The sequence below is a fragment of the Argiope bruennichi genome, chromosome 8 (genome assembly GCF_947563725.1).
Source record: "Argiope bruennichi chromosome 8, qqArgBrue1.1, whole genome shotgun sequence".
Lineage (NCBI taxonomy): Eukaryota > Metazoa > Arthropoda > Arachnida > Araneae > Araneidae > Argiope > Argiope bruennichi.
The window spans coordinates 68,756,690-68,774,427 of NC_079158.1; the positions used below are offsets into that span (position 1 = coordinate 68,756,690).

The 17,738-nt window shown below is 29.7% G+C and overlaps 1 protein-coding gene across 1 annotated transcript; it reads right to left on the reverse strand.

The window, feature by feature from the left end:
- Positions 1-984: 984 nt before the first annotated feature.
- LOC129981814 (biotinidase-like) lies at positions 985-13,685 on the reverse strand. The gene is made up of 3 exons (XM_056092840.1): positions 13,569-13,685; positions 11,178-11,377; positions 985-2,558 (listed from the first exon to the last, which is right to left on the reverse strand). The coding sequence occupies exons 1-3, from the start codon at positions 13,579-13,581 to the stop codon at positions 1,164-1,166; spliced, it is 1,608 nt and encodes a 535-aa protein (XP_055948815.1). The 5' UTR covers positions 13,582-13,685; the 3' UTR covers positions 985-1,163.
- Between the last annotated feature and the right edge of the window lie 4,053 nt (positions 13,686-17,738).

Consider the following 17,738-nt stretch of genomic DNA (forward strand, 5'->3'; position numbering starts at 1 on the left):
TATGCACTGATTTCTTTAATGTGTATAAATTGTCTTTTGTGAGATTTTTTTTTATTTTTTGCTTATTGATTTTTTTTTTATTTTTTGCTTATTGATTTTTTTTTTAAGTTTTTGTATATCCTTAAAATGTTTAATGAAGTTTTCACAGAAATAGTTATAGTCAGTCAAAATCTCTGGAAGATAATTTGTTATATAAGAAATGTTGGGGAATACTTATGTATGTTCAACAATGCATGCGTCGTCGATATGATATACAAATATGTAGTCTTGTGATTTTAATGTAAAAACCGAGAGGTGAAAAGTTTAGTTGCACTTTATTTGGGGCTTCTGTTTATATGTCCAATTCAGTTGTTTTGTAATCGTCCATTTTAATGGTACATTTTCAAATATATTTTTTACGGTATAAAAACTTTCTTTTGTTGCTCTTCCACTTTTTGTAAAATTTTCAGGCAGTTTTCGAAAACCGTTTACAAATATAAACAATTTAAATTTTCTGTTGATATTAACTTACTGATATTTAATCAATACATTTATTTGTTTGAGTTGTGAACTTTCTGTAAGTATCTATATTATAAAAAAAGTAAAACGTTTAATAATATATATAGAAAGCGGGAAATGTTTTTTTTTGAAAATTTTATTGTGTAAGCGTATGTTTATTATGAAAAAGTAGAACAGTTAATGAGACATATAGAAATCAGTATTTTTTAAAAATTTTATTGTGTAAAAAAGTATGTGTATTATAAAAAAAGTAAAACATTTAATGAGACATATAGAAATCTGGATTTTTAAAAATTTTATTGTGTAAGAGTATTTGCAATACATTATTATAATACAGCTTTTAAAGTTACAATAAATATGAAACAAAAGAAAAATGAAATTGCATTTAGCATATTTATAATCTAGAAAACAACGTTTTAAGATTTATACCAAAATACTTATTTATATTGCATATTTTGGCATAACACAAACTAATTCCTTAAAACCAGAAAACGAAATTTTGTTCAGGAAAAAAGAAAGCATTTATATTCGTTTAACAAATAGTGATTACACTGAAACAAGAAATACTTTGTGCACAATAAAGAAAACACAACTTTAACAAATGAAATTTTCAAAAAAAGAAAAGAAAAGAAATCTTTTTTTTAAAACAGTTTACGAAAAGGATTTCAACTGTTAACTAACCCATCTTCTCTATATAACCTTCCATATAAATCAGCATGCAACAGATTCTTTCCTTTTAAATTTTTATAAGTCATTTGAGACTTTCCATCAAATTTCCATTCATCCCTGTCGGTTAGGCGAAGATCGCTATCAAGAACATGAGGATAAATATGATTGGTGTCAAAGGAACCTGTGATCTTAGCACTATTGAACTTGGTGTTAGATTTCAAAAGAAAATTCCTGCAGGGCTTACCGTCCACCGGCTCACAACGAGACAAAAAGCATGACTGGACACCAAACCAATAGATGTCGTAAAACTTTAGCCGGTTCCCAGATACTGCAAAGTAAAAAGTCTCATTCATAGATTCAGCCTGATATTCGAGACTGCAGCAGAAATTGTTTGAACAAATATTGATATTGTCTTCAGTTTTATTCAATTTGACGAAAGTATACTGATGAACTTCTGTCTGCATACAACGGTAATCAGTCAAGGAGCTGGGGTTCGTTCCAAGAACATTTTGGCCACATTCGGCTTTAAAATCACGTGGTTCCTCCCCATTCAATTCATTTACCGTGTCGTCGTCTTCAATGTAAAAGAATTTCGTATTAAGGTTTTTATCTAAAATTGAGCCCAAAAATGTCGCTGGGACGTCTGAAATCAAAAGTTTACTTTTGCCATCCGGATTATAGCTATAAACTACCGCTCCTTTACCTGGTAAATAAATACCACTACCAAGAGACCCCAGATTTGGGCTATGAACATCAGAGGAAAGAACAGTTACCTTGTTTGTAAGACAAAAAGCCTGCTGATTTGGAACACTAAAATAAAAGAACGGAGTATGATCGAACCACCAATTAGCATAAGCAATACCTTTAGTACTGGGGCGTCTCTCTATATCAATGACTGAATCATTGAACAAGAAATCAAAGCCTATATCTGTTGCAAATTTAGCAAAACCAACTTCAAAATATGCAGGTTCGGGATATTTAGGAGTTGTCACGCCTTTCTCAAGAACGGTAAAAGGATGCCTTTTGTAATACCTGACTATCAAAGTTCCCCTTCTGTTGAAAACTACTAACGTATTAAAGTAAAAATAATCACTATCTGGGCAATCTGAGCTATTAGTGACACAACTGTTCTTGTTCACTCTGTTTTTGCAATTTGTCTCAACTTCGCACTTTTTTACATCAAATAAAGTAGCAACGACAAAGAAATTGTGCTTTCGTGCAATGCAGCTTAAATTTCTTATAATTGGACTATTAGAAAATTTATCATCATTGCAAGGATTTGCCTCTTCGCTGCCATCAGGAATGTCTTCCGCATAGTTCAGAAACCAAGTTGCATTGTCCATTTTCATGGGAAATAGACCTTTTTCCGGAAACACAATGATATCGACTTTCTGAAAAGAGAAAAAATAATAATAATAAATGTCTCATGACTAAATTAAAATTGATGACATCGAATATAGTATTGTAGAGTTTCTTTCATATTTTATCAACGACGAATGTCGATATCTAGTAATAGATGAATGAGATAAATAATGAACATTTTATGTATGTCAAATACTATGCATTATGCATCGAACAATATCTTGAAGAATATACATAAAGTGTTATTTCGAGAGAAATATGATAATTATATTGCCAACAAAATGTTCATTTTAGATTTTTTTTATTAGTGAAATTAAAGAAATATTAAAATGAATTGATAAATACCAAATAGTTAGAATTATTTTCAAACTTTTTTGGAGCCACGGTGGTCTGATGGTATGGTCTCGGCTTCGGAGCTGGAGTGTTTTAGGTTCGAGAGACAATTCCACCAAGAACCATCGTGTAAGCAGGTCATGTGCACGCTACATTCATCCTGGCCAAACATCCAACCGCTGTTGTGGAGTGGAGAGTGGGGTGCCAGCTAAGGAGTCGTCCTTGTCAACTGACCGCAGTTCAAAATTACGAGGTCCATATTAAAATAGTCTTAGTGTTGCTTTAAAACGAGGCATTAATATAACTAAACTAAAACAAACTTTAAGATATTTGTCAGTATGTTTTTGGAAATTGATAGTTTTTTACTTTTATACTATGTAATCTCATGCGAAGTATCATACATCTGAAATATTCTAGCACAATCATACTTGAGATATACTTAAAGCTGCTCGATATATTTTAAAACTACTTTAATACCAATCAGTCCATTCTTAAAAATCTATCTGGCTTGACTTAAAAATCTATCTAACTTGATTTGAGTCTATTTATCTGAATTGACTATTTCCGTTTTCATTGTTTATAAGTTGAAATATTCACAATAACTTAAAACCTTTCTAACGCTATATTAAAACAACAGCGTAAGAAAATGTAAATAAAACATTTCCTAAAAAATGAAACCATGCACAAAAAATTTACAAAAAAATTCACAATACAGTGATATAATTGTCTTTTAATTCCCAGAATTAATGAGCAGAAAAATAGGTTCATTTCTATAATTTTAGAGGTCTTATTGACGTAGAATATATACAGACAATATTTTTATACAGCCTGGATGACATTTGTCAGCTTGACCTTGACTTTTCTAATGAATTAAGTCATAGTCCAATTTGTTGTTCTTGTTTCTTAAGGCACTTGCCATGGACAAGCCCGCTGTTACGAAGACAGCGATTTTAAGCCGGTGGGGGAGCGTCTCTTGTTTTTATAGTAGCGCCAACAGTATGACTTAGCTACTCACGCATCACTCATTCGTTTGCACAACCCCTTTTTACAGGAGGGCACATTCACACATCTCACAGATAGAACAACGAAAGAACAACTATGCCCAAACCGGGACTCGAACCCAGGACGCCCAGATCACGGGGAAGATGCGCTACCCCTATGTCAGGACACCAGGCTAGTCCAATTTAATGACATTGGAAACTACAATGCCTATCTTCAATTTTATATATTTTTATTCCAAAGGAATCTATGCCGGTTAAAACGGAATATCACATAATTCGAAGCCAAATTGCAATATTACTGTGCTTTGTGAAATTATTGATCGAAAATCAGCGTATTTCCTGATTACCCTCAGAGCTCATAATTGAACAGCAATTATTTTTTCAACCAATTAACATTCTAAAACTTAGATTTTCATTGATACGAAATTTACTTTCATCGAATATTTTCTGTAGTTTTAATAAATTAAAAATATATATATTTTTAAGCACATTTTACAAACTACTTTTTTTTATTGTTTTAGTAAGTGCTTATTTTTTTGCTTTAGCAACATACACATTAAGACGATATGAAATTCTTCTTTTGTGGGCAAATTATTACTATATTTTAATAACTTTAAAAATAAGAAAAGTAAGATTTAATGAAACTTAAACCATTATCATGCTTCAATAGTTCGCATTAGGAGTTTGAATGTTTTTAAATAATTTTTTCTATTAAAGGGGTTATAAATAGAATCGGTGGCCGCAGTGGTAAAGTCTCGACTTAGGGATTGGTGGGTTCTAGGTTCGAGACCCGATTTCACTGACGAACAGCCGTGTAAGCTGGTCTGGTGCACGTTAAATCATCGGGTCGAACGTTTCTCGCGTTGATGCCGTTTAAACAGGCGTGTGCCAACTCATGGGTCATCCTCGTCCTCTGACCGCTTTTCAAAATTAGAGGGCGATCCCAAAATAGCATCAGTGTTGCTTCAAAATGGAACGTTAAAACTAAACTAAAAAGTAAAAACATTCGAATCCTAAAGTATTAAGCAGCATTATGGGTTAAATTACTTGATAGCAAACCACTTAAGGAAAACCCTTCTATTAATGAATGTTTAGTTTCTCTTGAGTGGGGATAAATCTAATTTATTGTGTCCTACTTCTAGAAAACTAGGACACATTTTCGGAAAGTCATTGTGTTGATTATTTGCCATTTATATGAATGTGCAATATAGCAAAATCAAAATTAGTATTGGGCACCAACTGTTAGCATCAAGAATAATGTTGAATTCTGTTCCATAGGAAGTGAATTGAAGATAACTTATATAGGTACGAATTCTTTCGAACAAGGATTTAAAAAATAGAGAGATTGAATTTTTTTAATGGCTACTTTTTCTAGTTCGTATACAAGAAAAAAGAAAAACTAATATTGCTTTTAATTAAGGCACTATGCTCTCTTCAATTATAGATGATTACAATACTTTCAATATCGTGACTTCACAAATTAAATTACCTTTTCCATTTGAAAACATCTCCTTATTTTATTCATATGCTTAGTTTCAGCTTCAGAATTTTTATGATAATCTAAAATCTTCAGACCTTATTGAAGTGAGTCATTATATTAAATGAGGCCAAAGTCCAATACTCAAAATTGATGACTCATTCTTTTTCCACTTAAAAACATTTACATGTATACAAAATTCTAGAATAATTTTGAGGGATGTATTAGGATAATTGTCACATTTTAGATTTTCTGGAAATTGGATATTGTAATTTTAAAGCTGTGTCACTGAGTACGTTTTTTTCTCTTTCTAACCCTTGTAACAGACTTGATCATTTCGTACTACAACATATTTTTTTATATTTGCGCTCATTTCATTGCTTACTTTAATGCAAAAGGAAAATTTCGTTTTATTTATCCATCCTTAATACAGATAAAAATCATTGTACGGCTATGTACATATGTGCATTTCAAATATCCCCCAAAATGACAGGCCAATTAGAACGAAGCTTTGCATTAGGTCACGAGGAAAAATATCGCCAGCTTTCCAAGGGGCAAAAGTTAATTAAATATTTATTTAATTAAAAATTATTCGAAATTTTGTCATTGTTCTACAGTACTTACGAATTAGAACATTAGAATTTTACTTAAGAAACATTTTAATGCCAATTCAAAATTAAAAAAATTTATCTTTTCATTGATACCAAATTGATTCATTTTCAGTTGTTACGGACCCTTTTAAAATTTAATGCAAGCGATTTTGAAATACTGCACAGTAAAAATCTGATTTATTCTGCTAAAACTTTTTGAAATTTCCGTTTCATATCTTTTGGAAATGTTTTTATTGATTTAAAGTTTGGTACGGCATGAAAGACGTAGTCCACTCTGACCTCTGAATTGACACTGTTTATAAATATATCAAGCCAAATATCTATAAAATTCTTCGCCAAAATTTCCAAATACCAAAACCTTCCCATCAGCAATCACACTTAAAATAATGAAAAGTGTCCCTAGCCAAACTTCACAATTAATTCTCATTCATGTAATAACTTCAATTTATTCTTTACTTATTCCAGTATTCATATCATTTCATTATTTTTCACTACATTTCTTAATCAAATTCTTACTTAAATAAGCGTACTAATCTGAATTCTTACGTAAACTAAGAGCACTGTCTGTCATTGCTTTAATGATTTAAGAGTTCCTAAAAAATTGAAAGACTGATATACAGTTTATTTTCAATAACCAGGGCCAGAGAACAGACAAAAAAGTGACGTGTTGTACAAAATGTTTATGCGTATTATAAGAATTTATACAAAATTAATTTTATATTAAAAATATTATAATGAAAGTATTTTGATACCGAACAATATCAACTGGTATATCAACTAGTATATGTATTAAAATGACTGATTGTTTCAATATCCATTTCACAAATCTGCACATTTTATAAAAATGTCTATAGTCTTTATATCAAAATATACATATATGTCTTTAAGTATATATATGCCTGTACATTTTTGTGTAATATATATATAATATTATGAAAATATTATCACAAAAAACAATTTTTATATTTTCTTGAAACTCCAAAATATTGCCTCTTTAATAATGCAAATTTTTTTCTAATTTATATAGTTATAGATAATTTTTTCTATATTTAAATAATTTTTTATTTAAATTGATACACAATCTATAACATTATGATGAAATTCAAACTGCTATTATTGTTTCATCGTGTTCTTGAGAATCTTAAAATTGAAGTAAAAACATTAACTCCGAAATAGACTTTTCATTTCCTCTTTCACTTTGCAGGATATACAATTCTTAATTTGCATACACCGATAATTTATAGGCAGGATTTCATTTATAGGCTGGCTTTATATATTTTCTTTCTTATCAAATAAAAAGACGAAATTATCTACAAATATATATCCCATATTTAGAGTTTGATTCCCAAATAAGCCACTATTTTAAGCTAATCGGCAGGTTGGCAAAGCCTGCTGGCAAATAAATTAAACTGTATACTTTAATATATAAACGTCACAGTATATATATATATATATATATATATATATATATATATATATATATATATATATATATATATATATATATATATATATATATATATATGGTAAGAAATATAAAATTTTTCCTTTATATGTATGTATTTTTGTTATATATTTTGTCCCTATATATCTTAATGTTTAGCACCACAATTCCGTTATTTAGATTAACGTATCCGGTATCATATTGATGTAAGTGGTATGATATTGATGTAAGTGGACTTTCTTTAAAAAAAGAAAAGTAAAGAAAAAAAAGAAAAAAAATCACACTGCAATGAATTGGGGAAAAAAACATTCAAACGACAAAATGCATAACAAAAACAAAAAAAAAAAAAACTAGAAAGAAAAATATCTGGAGTACAATAAAATTGATTGAATGAACATGAAACTTATATTAATTATGTACTTGAGTTTTAAAAATTATAGGATTATAATATAAGACATTATAAGATGAGAATTATAAAAATTAAGTACTTGAGAAGACTTGAGGATATATTGTGAATAAAATGCGAGAAGTATTAAAATATTACATGGAAAAATTGATAGGATTAATCTAATTGGAATAATTCTCAATCATCAATTGCCTCTACATGTCAAAAATATAAAACTTTTATAGAATTAAAAAGGAAAAAATTCACACATGTCGCTTAAAAAGTATCATAATCTAAAACATATGTTGCCAAACTTAAATTATTAATATTAACTATGATTGATGTTATTTGATTATGGGACAAAAATTTTATTGGTTACAGTTACTGTACCCTATTTTTTGATCAATTTCACTTCAGAATTTTTTCTTATGAAAATATATATAATTATTATATAATTTTCCATTATTGGAATCAATTATCTTTTTCGTATTAAGGTATCCGAATACGTTCGGAGCACTTTTTTTGAAAATTATCATATAGAAACAAATTAACATGTTTTTTGACTTCAGTTTATGTGTACATAAGCTATTATAAGTTAAAATTTGCAATAATTTTTTTTAGTTTTAGAAAATTGGTAGATATATGGTGAATTTTGAAGAAATTTTAGGAAAACTTCAAAAATGGTACACGAAATTCTATTTAACGAAATTCAATAAATTTAGTATTTAAATAATCCTTATGCAATTACCTAGGGAATGACCTAAAATTTTAAGGCTACCCCAATAAATAAAACTTCTAGAGCTAGTCGAAGAACCATCACAGGGTATTTTGCATATTTTATAACACCATTATTCAAATAACATACCATAATTTAAAAAATATTCCTATTATGAACATTCTTTTAGGTCACGCTCTAGAAAACATTATAAGGAAAGATTATACCAAGTTTCAAAGCAATTGCTTTAGAATAATTCAAGTTATCATTTTTATCGCTGGCAAAATATGCAAAAAAAGTGATTTTGAGAAAAATGCATTTTTATTACAACTTACCACATATATGCTATATACATGTGACTACTAACCTAAAATGTCCCAGATTTATAAGTTAAACCTTCTGCTTGCTCATTTTTAACTAATTTTTTCTTTTTAGCTGCCCGATTTTTTTTTCTGGCAACTTTAACTCCGGGCAAAGAATGTCGCTTGGATTCGTTAACTCGCACTTCGTCGAGTTCAGCAAAACCTTTGAGGGTAAACACCCCCAAACTTACACCAAAATGCCTTAAAATATCTAGCAGTCCTTCAAATCCTTTATTAAATTGAATCACTGCCATGTATGCACCCAACCGCAATGTTGACAACTCAACGAAAATTTCTTTTGGAATAAATTTCCAAAGAATTCCATTGAACGATTCATTTGCATTTTGGGTTTTCCCATGCAAGCATTTTTGTAGCAAATTTTTGTCACATAATTGCATGTATACAGGCTTGATGCTATTGAGGACATTTTTTGGAAGCCCTTTTGATTTTTCCTTGTATTTTTTTCCGTTCGATATGGCTTGCTGATATCTACACCAGCTCTCGGGCCCAACTGGACATTGACCATGCATTGGTTGTTTTGCACTGGAACAGCAGTGAAAAAATGCTGCAATTACTGCCTTTTGCATGCCTTCCAAATCATTCACATTACTACGGATAGCAATTCCGTAGTAATTTTGCAATTTATCGATGAAGGTGTCTGTAAGTTTTCCTCGACCTCCAAGACCTTTTTGCTTCGATTTTAATTTTCTTAGCCTTGTGCCAACACGCTTCTGTATATGTCCAATACACTCATATTTTGTAACGCTATCCTTCCCATAAACATCTTTCACAGCATCATATCCTTTTGAATCCCCGTCGCCATAGAATTTTATATATTGTAGTTTCCTCATGTCAGCAGACCTTTCAAAAATACGATAAGCACCAAGAGGTTCCATAGCACCAGACGAACCTGTATGTTTTGTACAGGTATGACTAGAGTTTATTGCTTCGCTGTTTTTTTTGTCACAAATTCTACACACTTTCGACATCACTTCAATGTCTAACACCTTTCCAGTGTCTATTGAAATGACCGTGACACATCCATTCAGAGATGAATACCCTCTTCGTTGCCATGTGCCATCAACTGACACACCGCACTGAGCTATTTCTTCAGTTACTGAGTCACCTCTAATTTCTAATGCAGCTTCCTTCATTGTTTTGGATGCCACGTTACTAGCAGCAGCTTCCAGTTTTTTTTCGAGATAGCCAAATGACTTTTTCGAAGGCACATTCACATTCATCGCAGAACACAGTTTTTTCGCTGCAGAATGTCCCCTGCCAATAACTCTCATACCAAAAACAAATGCAAGATTTATGGTATGCATTTTATTTACCTTTTGAGAGGTGCAGAAAGATATTGAATAGTCACAATTTTTACACTTTAATGTCATATTCATCGCTAAGCCAAATACAGACTCCTGGATAATGCTAACTCCACTTTTAAAACACACAGGACAACATAATGATGAAATAATGTCATTGAGGATTTGGAAATTAATAAGCACATTCTTTTCGTTGTTTATAGGAATATCTGAAGGTTTCGAAGATTGTTTTAATTTTGTTTCACTGACTGTTAACAGTGAAGCATCTAACTTACTACTTTTTGTAGCTTTACTGGAGTATCTGTTCCCTCCGAATTTCCGTTTGCGAGAGTAACACTTGTTTTTATTATTACCCATTACTAGCACTGTTAAAAACACTAACACTTTCTAAAATTTCACTAATAATCTATCAAATTAATGCAGATTACTATTATTTTTGTAAAAACTAAACAAGAAGATCACAACAAAATCGCAACGCACGCTACAAATGTAAACAAACTAATGTTGCCAGATTTCCTTAAATTTTACGTTGCCAGATATCCTTAAGGTGCAGAATTATTTTAAATATTAAATTAATAATATACTAAAATTATTTTTTAAAAAAATCGCGGAATTTCAATCAAATTTGACAGTTTTATGGGCATTTAAATGCTTACTTCCGGTTACTTGAACACCCACTTCCGGTTTACCGAGCTTTACTAATTTGCTAATATCTCGGCTTGTAATTGACGTAGAAACAAAGTACAAGCTGTTTTGTAAAGCTAAATAACTGCTTTATTCAATAAAACCAAAAACTAAAAATACGATTTTTTGAAAAAAATAGCCATTTCAACGTATTCGGATACCTTAATTCTAAATGAATTCACAAAATATTGCATTTTATATAATAATAAAACCTACACTATAAGAGTAACCTGAAATAGGTTATTAAGAAGAAACTACACTTAAGCTTACCTAAAATATCTTAACTTAAAATTATGTATTTATATTATACTTACATTTGATGCTGCCAGTTGAGCAGCAAACGCATACTTTCCTAAATTTTTGTTGATAAGTTCCCCTCCTGAAGAAGTGTCATCGTTGTATTGCTTAAGTTCAAGAACAGCAGCTCGGTAATAATCCCAGGGGAACAATTTTACTCCCGTATTTTGAGCATTACAGATGTTTAAAACGATGGAAAAGCATAATATTGCAATACCTGAAATATAAATTGACATAGTTAAAATTTCATTATACTTATAAAAAAGCTTCTTCTATTGAATTCCACAGAAAATTTCATGACTTTTTATTTTTATGCGATTGGCATGAATAAGTAATACACATAATTTTGAACACAATAATAAACCAAACACTTTTACTTATATTCTACAATAAAACTTATCCCCTTTCATCCACATAAAATTGTGGAGCTTGGGTAAGGCCTTTTCTTAGATAACATTGGTGAATGATATAAGTCATTGTTTTTATGAATAACTGTATTTACATATATGTAAAAGTACAGACCGAACAGTGATCAGCCGTTTGATGGATTTGGTTCAAAATTCGAAAACCGTTTATATTTTATTTCGATAACTATTTTAACTTTTCAAAGTCCAAAAGACAGTAAAAAATTGAAACGTTAATTGAAAAATTAATCCAGTTTTCGATGTGTTTTTTTATCTGTATCTTTCTAAAATATTACCTCAAAATCACTTTTTACATTTTCTTAAAACTCCAAAAAAATGCCTCTTTCATAATACCATATTTGTTCTGATTTATATAGAATATAGATATTTTTTTCTAAATTAAATGATTTTTAATTTTGTTTTGGTAATTAATGGTTTTTAATTTTATTTATCAGATAGGCATAATGCCAAAAATCGGTTTTCGGGTTTAAGTTTGTCTAAAACCGAGATTTATCTAAATTTCTAGTTCAAAATATTTGTTGGATAGACTATTTTTTCTTTACTTCGAATGCCAGAAAAAAACCTGCAATGAATGATAATATGAAACGGAAATGAAAATGCTGTTAATTGAGTATTTTTCGACCTAACTGGCATTCATGTTTGAGGCATATGTCTAAGCTCTGGATCAGTTTGAAGTTCCAGGTTTCAACAAACGCCATTGCCTGCGCGTTGAGCCGTTATAGTATAAAACGTTTGAAGTTGCCATCGGAGTCGAGATTCTGCCAAATGTGAACTCACTTCATAATTCTAAACAGATGAAGACTTAAGGATTCCAAACCTAGACTGTTTTTTTTATATGTTCCCTCGACAGTTCCTTCCTGTCCGGGTAAAATTGTAATTAATTGTTTGGGAATTTTCGGAGCACCAGACATATATTATTATTTTAAAAAAAAATTAATATAAAGAGTATTTTTGGAAAATGTTTTAACAATTTTTATATTATTATTAATAATATTTAAATAATATTATTAAATAATAATAATATATGTTAAATAATATTTAACATATTTTATTATTAAAAAAATTAATATAAAGATGATTTTTGAGAAATATTTTAACAATTTTTATATTAATTTTAATAATATTTAAATAATATTATTAAATAATAATATATGTTAAATAATATTTAACATATATTATTATTTAAAAAATTAATATAAAGAGGATTTTTGAGAAATTTTTTAACATTTTTTAAACAATTTAAATATATTTAAATCATTAAATTGTATCAGTTGACTTAAAGCTAAACAAGAGAAACAGAAAAAATTAATTTCTTTAAATCAATTTAGTCCCTTGAATTTATTTAAACGTCAGCCTCAAATTCCATATGATATTTCAATAAAAGAATGAGTGAAGGCTACCAAAGAAAAATTAACAATTAAATTCTTACAGATACAAATACTCTTTCTAATATTATTTCTGTTCTTTAAATAACAGTAATTTCATCAGTGTGAAAACAAGGAACATTTTCTTTTGGCACTTTATTTAGAATCATTATTTTAATCAAGATTTCAGTCTATTTTTTCTTATTATTTTATTTGATGCAGAAATAGTTTCTATAGATATTATTATGATTTTAAAAATTAATATTCTTAAGTTAGTTTTTAATTAATTTCCGTTTTCAACTTTTAAAGCTTCAAAATATGTATTAAATTTAGAATATAAAATATAATAAAATGATAAGAAAATATTAATATTTTTATTCTTTATTATACTAATTTTTATTCTTTATTATACTACTAATTTTTATTCTTTATTATACTACTAATTTATTCTTTATTATACTATAAATTCTCACCTTTTCGCGGTTTGTATACCTGCATAAAATGGAATATTATAATTAAAAAATATCAGTATTCAAAAATTTAGGTAATTGAATGTAGAAATTATCTAAGCATTAATTTTCAAAAAGTCAACTAATAAGCAAAGGAGATATAAACTTACATGATAACTTCATTTTAGGGCAGTATTCACTGAAGGATGATAACTAAATACGTTTGAATAATCAAGTACTAAAGAGATGTGTACCTTTTTGCTAAAGAGGTATATATATACATATGCAAATTTTTCTTAAGTACAAATAACATAAAAAAAATGAAAATGCTTTGTAACTTAAACTTGATAACAATGTCGCAATATCAAAATACTGATACAATGCCTTCTCACATTACAATTGTTCAAAAACATTGTCGAACGGATCAGATGAGAAGTTGCTTTTTATTTCCATTAACCTGACTAATTCAAAATAATTGCACATTCTCCCAGATAAAGAGATTAACATTCTCTCAGATAAAGAGATTAACTCCTGCTTAATTCAGATCATTATGCAGCTTTTTTATTTACATAAGGTGTATTTCATACTGTTTCTACGGGAGGCATTAATGTGCTGACATCATTTTATGACAATAGGGGATGTACATTTCAGTAAATGAATAATGTTCTCGTCAACAAAATGATTTTTCATGTTCCGTTCTGGCCCAGAAATTATTTTTAGGTTAAATTCTGAGGTTTAATAGAAATATTTTTTGTTAAAATAAGGAAAGGGGGGATATTAGTTCTACAGTTATACCTTAATATTAGGACTTCTTTTGCGTTTCAGTTTGGTTTTTTTTTTTTTTTTTTTTTTTTTTGCACCAATTATGCGTTATACAGTATTATGTGTGCAATTATCATATGAATAATTTTTTATTTATTTATATGCTAATAGAAAATATAGTCATATTATTAAATATAAATGTAAAACTAAGATTTTTCTTCATAAATATTTGGAAAGTATTTTAACATGATAAAATTCAAATCAATTTATGAACAATTTTTGATTAAAATGAGGTAAAACGAATCTAAATTCATTAAGTAATATTATTAAAAGACTTCTTTTGTATTTCAATTATTTTTGCCCTGTCAACGTCTTAAATACACAAAAATATTGTAGATACAAGAATGGTCGAATTATTACATTTAAAAATTGAGCATATATTTTGGCTTTCTTATTTTTATGAAAATTGTTTCATAAATAATGTTTTTAAAAAAATAAAGTTTTCTTAAACGATGAAAGGAAAATGATTTCGTTAAATTAATATGTTTTAGGTATATTGAGGAGTGTTAATTATGAAAAAATAATTGAAGTAGAAAAATAATTGTATTATAAAATATAAGAATTGAATCATTAATTTCCTTTTCATGATGTTGATGTCGTGTCCGTGTTACAACGAAAAGGGGGCTGGGGTGCAGTAGCTTCTGATGGTAAGAACCTCCGAGCAGCTTAGGGCAGAAGTCTGACTTCTCACTCAAATGAAGATTACACTCACACACTCGCTTGCATAACCCATTTTTACAGGGGGACTCTTTCACACACCTCATAGATAGAGAACAGGGTGAAGAACAACCTTGCTGGAACCAGGACTCGAACCTGAGACGCCTAGATCAAGGAGAAGACGTGTTACCCTAAGCCAGGAAGCCGGCAAATTTTGCTCATACTTTTATAAAATAATATTTTGTAAATAATTCCAGAAAATATTAGTTCAATAAAACAAGTGGTTTCGGTCGGAAGTATATGTTCGGGTTATATGTGCAATGTAGTATAGTGGTTAGACCTACAGGAATGATGACTGTGTTGCGGGTCCTCGGTTCGAATCGTACTTTTATTTTTTACTTATGTATTTATATTTAATATTTTTGCTTTTTAAATTTATCTATATAGATGTCTTTCCTGAAAAACACGATTTTACACTCACAATATATATATATATATATATATATATATATATATATATATATATATATATATATATATATATATATATATATATATATATATATATATACAAAAGTATTAGAATCAAGTTAATAGGAAAACAAACAATCAAAAAAAATTAAACCAAAAAAAAAATTATAAAAAATATAAAAAAAGAATCCGGCCTGAAGACTTTTTCAAGGGTCACCCTCAGGCAGGGATTCAAAGAAAGGGATTTTTTTCTGTGAGGAAATACAGACATTGTCTAATAATGATTCCTCGTGACCCGAAAATCCCCTGAAATTATGCTCAAGAGATATACCATTTTAACAGAAAAGAAATATAAAACAACAAATTAGAAGAAATTAACCACAACAAAGTAAAAATACAATAACAAAAATAACAATAAAAACAAAAAATAGCACTAAAATTAAAAATTGAAAACGAAAAGGCCAGTACATACCATCAACAGTCAAGGAAACTTTAAACTATCGATTGTGATTCCCTGTTTTTAAAAAACTAACGGTAAATTATGTAAACAGATGTAGGCTCCCAGCGCCATCTATTGAGTGATCCAATATGCAAGGAAAGTTCTATTTTTATTTAAGCCAAAGGATTAATCCCAAACTAAATACTATGAAGTTCTTTTTTGGTTTTAGTTTAAATAGGTTATAAATTTTAGTTGCGATTTCGAAACTGTTTTGTTTCGTTTTCATTTTAGTTTCGTTTTCAAACTTTTTCTTACTTAAGATTGGTTACTATATATATATATATATATATATATATATATATATATAAATAAACACTTAGAGCTTTTTTCTATCTGCTTTCACGGTTACAATGTCATATAGCGCCATCTCGGCCCCTATTTCACTATGGTAAAGCTGATTTTAAGCTCAAAAATATAAGTAACGGTAGATAAAATGTAAAATGAATATTTCAATATAGCAGATTGTTTCGTATAACATGTTAAACTAAGTGTATTCAGGATTTTTTAACTGAAATGATTATGTCATATATAGGTCATAATAAAAAATTATTCATATGTAATCAGTATATGATTCGTAACTAAATATTTTCTGAAAAAATACCTTACATAAATTTACGAAAAAAAGAAACCTGCTAAGAGAATTTTGGTTTTCCAGATATTTATTTAAAAGCATTAAAAATACATCGTAATAAAAAAAATTAATACACAATTTTTTTAAAATTATAATTTGGTACATTATATATTAAAACTAAATTACAATGAAATTATGTAAATTCTAATTTCATTTTAGGTATATTGATGATGATGATATCGTGTCCGCTTTACCGCGGAAAAGGTGTGCAGTTGCTTCTGAGGGTAAAGACCCCTGAGCACCCGAGGGCAGAAGTCTGACTTCTAGCTCATATGAAGATGAAACTCACACATTCGCTTGCACAACCCCTTTTCACAGGGGGTTGTTTACCTCACAGATCGAACACAGATGAAGGACAACCATGCCCGAACCGGGATTCGAACCCGGGATGCCCAGATCATAGGGAAGATGCGCTACTCCTAAGCAAGGTGACGGCTTTCCGTATATTATATAGTGCATTATATATCCGTTTTTTTAAACACCATGTGAGATATTTTGAGACGCGCCGTATAATTTTGAATACTGGTCAGATGGTGACATTTGTACCAGCAATCCTATTTCCAGACTTCCATGCCGAACCAACTGGGGAAAATTTCCCTTCGTCAAACGTGACGCCAAAAAAAAAAAAAAAAAAAAAAAAAAGAAAAGTGAAGGATTTTATTACAAGATAAAAGACATTTGTAAAGCACAAACCATCGGGAATTGTTTCCCGTAAACTTCTCGCATTTTCTCGAATAAAGGTCGTATCCCCCTCCCCTTTCGTAGATTTGTAGTCTTGGGTATGCATTTAGATACAACATACAAATACAAATATGCATTTTAGAGGTCTCGTTTATAATTAATTGAAACCAAAATTTCATAGGGAATTGCAATTTGGATTCGGGCCGGGATAACCTGGTTGGTAGAGCGTTGCATTCGCGTTCCTTAGGTTGCGAGTTCGAACCCCGACGGCCGAAGATTCCTCGCGTGCTTGACGCACGTATGTATCTGTCGTGGTCACAAAGTCCTCCATGTCGAGAGTAACACCACTAAGGTTACTGGATCAGGGGTGGTGGTTCTCCGCTTCAGGTCTAAATTACGATCTGTGGGTGAGTGAATAAAGTCCGCCCCATAAAAAGGGTTGTGATGTGTGTGTAGCTAAGTCGTTCACTTGGCCCTAGATGGCGCTACTATAAAAACAAGAGACGCTCATCATTAAAATCTCTGTCTTTGTAACAGCGGGCTTGTCCATGGCAAGTGCCATCAGAAACAACACAATTG